Source organism: Temnothorax nylanderi, unplaced genomic scaffold (assembly GCF_030848795.1).
Source record: "Temnothorax nylanderi isolate EJ_2023f unplaced genomic scaffold, tnyl_v1.0 TNYL_tig0321_pilon, whole genome shotgun sequence".
Lineage (NCBI taxonomy): Eukaryota > Metazoa > Arthropoda > Insecta > Hymenoptera > Formicidae > Temnothorax > Temnothorax nylanderi.
In genome coordinates this window covers 211945-217551 of record NW_027249383.1, presented here as the reverse complement: position 1 = coordinate 217551, position 5607 = coordinate 211945, and the positions used below count along the sequence as shown (strand labels likewise).

Below are 5607 nucleotides of genomic sequence, written 5' to 3'. Positions count from 1 at the left end.
AAAACTCTTTAGTTTTGCCATGAAATTTAAACGATGTTCACAAATATGTAGAAGATAAATTCTCAAGAAAATTTTTTCTTGAATAGGCTTATTTAAAGTAGATTCTGTTTCTTATTTTGTTATACGTTATTGAGATGAAGAAATCAAAATAAGAGATTAAAAAATTAATTTATTCATTCAGTCTCTCTTTCTCTCTCTCCCATACATAGATACGAATGACGCCACTAAAGAAACTGAAGAGGCGCCTCGAAGAAGCAGCAAAGTTATGATAGCGGAAACTTCTACAAATATAGTTCCACGACCTGTCACTGAAACATTAAAAAAAAGTCTATTGAAATCTACGAGCAGCAACAGCAGCAGTAGCCGTGTGGATAAACCAGTAGTGCTCGATGTTAAAGCTATCGAAGTTAGGTCACCGTCACCTATACCCGAGGATCTCGTAGAAGAAGAAATTAACAAGCAGTCAACATTATCAGCAATGTCCGATCAAGAGAAAAATGTTGAAAAAAAGGAAAACGCGCAAGAGCAACAGCGAGAAAAAGATGGAGAAATAAGCGAAAAAGAGATGTTAGAAGAGCAAAAAGAAGAAGAGAGGGTAAAGGATAAAAAGAAGTTTCAACAATCGAGAAATGCAGAGGGGAATAACAGTGATAACATTGAGCAGGAGATCTTGGAAACAAATAAGGAAATCGATGCAGGAAAATGTACTGAATCCGAAGTGAAAGAACAAAAACCTGTAGTACCAATTCAATCTACAAAATTGCGGGGAAAGTCAAAAGCAACCGGTCAAGTAGTGGGGGGTTGGATTTAATTTAATTTGGCTATTATTTACATGCACTATGTTTATTTAAATGTTTGAATTTAAATATCTTATTAAACCTAAGTATTCAGCTTCGATAGAATTCCATATTTATTTAAACATATGTTAATAATAATGTAATAGCGCTAATAATGCATTGAGCTCTAGTTGCGTTAAAATATTTATCTGGGAAGTCCCTCAGTTGCTTAAAACAGTTAGAGGAAAGTATTTTATGACGGCCCGTGAAACCTTGGCATAATTCATAGCACATATCACGAGGCGGACTTTCCTCATGTGTGACGCGAACGTAATTTCTAAGTACTTTACATGACAAGCAATATTCAATATCGGTACTCAGAATACGTTATCAATTTTCTGCGTATCGCATTGTCAAATCAATTTCTAAGTACACTGCCACCTATAATTCGGTTACATCAATCTCGATAATTTTATAAATATTTTTATTAACTGTACGTTTTAATTGTCTACTATTATAACATAAAAAATAGTATTTAATTTAACTTTATTAAACTTACTTAAGCTAATTTAACTTAAAAAGGAATAAAGTTGGTTTCAAGTTACAAAATTTTGTAAATAAAATTAAATTACATGTAACATTGGAAATTCCATTGAGAATTTACTGCACCGTGTTCGTAAATGAGATAAGCAGATGACGCATGACTCATACTCGCGGACGTAACTTGCCGTTGGCTTTTCTTGTTCATTCTTATACATATATCTCCAATGTCACGTGTAAGCGATAAGTGGACGGTTTTTAATCTCGATGATTCTTATCGGTGATGCGTCGTGCACGTCGTCACGAACAAATGCCTTATTTAGATAACAAATGTAACACACATGATGTAATAAATAAAATTATATATCTAAAATAACTATACAGTCGATATTCAAGATGCATTCTTCAATGTATACACTTGCCGCAGATTATTGCTAAAAAGGTTCTGAAACAGAAGAATAGCAAATGAGAATGGCAAAGTTAGTAATAAGATAAAAACCTTCTGTTTAATCTATTAATTTCGTGTTGTTACAAAGCATTATTATTAAATATAAATTAATTTCTTTAGAATGTTAAAAACGTTTTTATGGTATTATACATTCCTCTTTCTTAAGGAAGCGTCGCTTCTAAATAGACTTTCTCTGCGTCACATTACAGTGAAGTTAAATGGGTAATTATGAAAAAGAGGGGCTTCCTCACCAATTTGGCTGAAACTTCACAGTTTTGTGTATTTTGGTGCGTAAAACATGAATCTATAAGTTAAAATTGTCGCTCTCAATTAGGAAAAAAGTTATTAAGTACTAAAGTACTTGACAGTTGCGTGATTAAGATGTCTGTCATTTATTATACTTTGTATTTATAGACTTTTCAATATGCCAATTATTTTCTGCTTTAAAAAAAGCATAATAACTCTATTTTTATTATCTTTTTTAACCATTTAATTTAATATATTATGGCATATTTGGTACAACAAAACTGCACATTTTCCAAAGAAAATAATAATTTATGTTTTTTGTTAAAGCAGAGAATAGTTGGACCAACTATTCTCTGCTTTAACAAAAAACATAAATTATTAAAAAAAAAGATAATAGAAATAGAGTTATTATGCTTTTTTAAAAGCAGAAAATAATTGGCATATTAAAAAGTCTAGAATATACAAAGTATAATAAATGACAGACATCCTAACCATGCAACTGTCAACTTTAGTACTTAATAACTTTTTTCCTAATTGAGAGCGACAATTTTAACTTATAGATTCATGTTTTACGCACCAAAATACACAAAATTGTGAAGTTTTAGTCAAATCGGTGAGGAAGCCATTCTCCTTCATAATTACCCTTAAATGGCGTAAGAAATTTTCTGGTTATGATTAATATAAACATTAATGTTATTAATTCAAAAGTGCACCTTCGTTTTTGCCCATTCGCTCCATTTTCTGTTATTCCGTTAGAAATAGCATCCTTCTTCTTTCTGTTGACACTTTTATCTTCCTGTAATATATCACATCTAGCGTATTATATCCAAAAAGATGTGCCAATTAACTATATGAAAAGCTATCATTTATCCTACTAGACATCATAGACGTGCGCTTCGCGCGCGCTATTTAGCTTTAACATTACACTATTAACTCCTTGATACACACAACTGTCAAAATATACGATGACAGCTGCTCATGAAGTAAGCACAGCGAGAGAACCAATCGGCATCGCGGAAAAGAAGCAATAATAACCGCGATATATTCGAGTATCGACTTTGCACGCCTTTTTTAAAGAGGGAATGGAATGGAACTACGAAAACCGATTTCGTGAGATTTCGTATAGTTTCTGTAGATGTTAGTACTAATAATTAAATTTATGTCTGAGGAATATTAAACTTGTACTTACATCTTCAAGTTCACCAATCAAATACTTTTTGAGCATCTTCTTTGCATCTGAAGAATGTCCGAAATCATCAAATCCACTCGTTGCATCTTTTCCCGCGTATTCCTCAAGTAATTCTGGACCACCGGGATGCTGTAATTAATATTATTTCCTATATTTTGTTTATTAAATTACTTTTATTATTATTTCAGAAATTATTATTAACAGAATATTATTATAACAGAAATTATTATTAATAACTATAAGTTAGCCTCGCATGTAACTGAGTTATATAATAACACATAATAGCAACGATAGTGTAATAAAATAGTAAGTGCATAATGATATAATAAATACAAGTTAAGATATATTAATAAAAATGTAGAAAAATAATAAAAATTACGGTAATGTATTGTATATCTTCTATTGCAAATTATCAAATTTGTTTTAATAATATTTATTAAAATATAAATTAAAATAGCTTTTTAAGGGAATAGGTAAAAATAGATTTAATATTCTACGTAGACGTTGTAATAATCAACTTTAATTTTATTTTTTGAAAAGAGCACTCCATTGTTTTATTATGTTTCAATAACACGCAAGATTGTTAAAGGTCAAAAACTTATAGGTATAAAAGATATAAGATAAAAACTATTATTTCCTAATTTTAACTAATCTTTCAAATTTCAAAAAATAAATTTTTTCAAACTCACATACAGATATTTTTTTTTTACTTTTAACTTATTTTCGCAGAAGAAAATTATCTTCTTTTCTTGATTATACGACAATTTCGATCACATTTCGTAATTTGTATTGCTGGAAAGTTGAAGTGTTATAAATCGCAAAAATCACATCATTATTATCAATCACAGATGAAAATGAGTACGAATTACTGCTGACTGTGTCTTCAGAAATAAAATTTATTTGAATTTTTATAACATGCAACATATTATTATATATTACAATAATTATATAACAAGTAATATATTATTATATATTACAATAATTATATTTGTATACATATATGTATGTGTATATATATATATATATATATATATATATATATACAAATAGTTTACAAAATGTTTCATATTTTATTTTGACATACTTTCACGTAAAATATAAAATATCATTTAAAATATTTATTTTTCGATTTTACTTAATACTTTCGCGCATAGAATAATGAGATAATCCGATTTATATAAAAAAAATACATAATTACATTTAAAACAAAATATGTAATTTGTAATATATGATTTTATTAACGCGTAGGTACCTGTTGCATATAATCCGTTACGTCGTAAACATTGTCGTAGATCACGATCCAGGTTTTTGTTCCATTCTTGCCGTTGCATTTTGCGACATCCGCGAGCGAATAGCGAATCACTGAATCGGACATTCTTTGGCTGAATCTCGCGAGAAAAAGAGAAAGAATCTATTCGCGTCCGCAATATAAGTAACACGTGCCGATGTTGCGAAGACCGACGGTGCTCCCGGAAAATACGAACGATAAGCATATCGCGATTTAGAGAGACACGAATTGTATCTATAGATAATTGTAAACCTATTGCTATCTCAGTTCAATGCTTTATCATGCAACCAATGCAAATTATACGTAACATCATATTAAAGAATAATTTCTGAGGATAAAAGGATAAAATTTCTTCATAACGTGTTTGAACATTATTTTGCTTTTATAACTATTGCTAAGACAAGAGAGAGTGAGGAGTTGAGCAGAGGAAGATAGAGGAAGATAGAGAATAGAGGAGAAACGGGAAATAAGGCGAGATAATAAATAGAAATAAAAAAATTAGTTACATGAATACCTAGGAAATCTAGAATGGGGAATTTTAAACGGTTCAGTAAATAGAGATCTAGAGAAGGAATGCATACATGCATAAGAGGAGAATAGAACACACGATTGATGATGTAATAAGAGAGGAAAGGACAAAGGAAAAAATAGAGAGATTGAAAGAATTAGAAATAAATAGATTAGAAATATTTTCCGGTGATGGTCTAACAATAAGTAAAAGAACAGAAGAGAAAGAAAAGAGGAAAAACCAGAAAGGATAAGAAAGAGATTATTGGATGAGATATAGGAAGAGAAATTTTCAAGAGAGATATCGAAAGAAAATAAAAAGAAGGATGGTGCAAGAAAGAGTGAAAGGATCGAAAGCTGAGAGTGATAAAGGAAATATTAAAAAGAAACGATGGACAAAAAATAGAAAAAAAGGAGAAAGGAAGGTTGGGATTAGAATAAAGAATGCGAAAAAGATGAAAAGAAAGATAGGAAATGTTTACATTGTCTATAAGTAGACATACATATTATTATATTTATGTATAATATAAACGCTGAAATACACTGACTCTAGTATAAAATGCGGAAGACAATATCATAAATGCGAATAAAGCTAAACAATGAAAGATAATTG

At 29.9% G+C, this 5607-nt stretch overlaps 1 protein-coding gene across 1 annotated transcript; it reads right to left on the bottom strand.

Annotated features, from left to right (window-relative positions):
* Positions 1–892: 892 nt before the first annotated feature.
* On the bottom strand, positions 893–4647 carry LOC139781191 (cytochrome b5). Its single transcript, XM_071720023.1, has 4 exons — positions 4452–4647; positions 3200–3328; positions 2724–2806; positions 893–1761 (listed from the first exon to the last, which is right to left on the bottom strand). The coding sequence occupies exons 1-4, from the start codon at positions 4572–4574 to the stop codon at positions 1722–1724; spliced, it is 375 nt and encodes a 124-aa protein (XP_071576124.1). The 5' UTR covers positions 4575–4647; the 3' UTR covers positions 893–1721.
* Between the last annotated feature and the right edge of the window lie 960 nt (positions 4648–5607).

What these genes read in the sequence shown, in the direction of transcription:
- LOC139781191 (XM_071720023.1), bottom strand. Translation starts at nt 4,574, where the DNA reads ATGTCCGATTCAGTGATTCGCTATTCGCTCGCGGATGTCGCAAAATGC. An exon ending in TAACGGATTATATGCAACAG is followed by an intron (nt 3,329 to 4,451) that starts GTACCTACGCGT and finishes TATTAATTACAG; the next exon opens with CATCCCGGTGGTCCAGAATT. An exon ending in GCGAATGGGCAAAAACGAAG is followed by an intron (nt 1,762 to 2,723) that starts GTGCACTTTTGA and finishes CTTCTGTTTCAG; the next exon opens with AACCTTTTTAGCAATAATCT.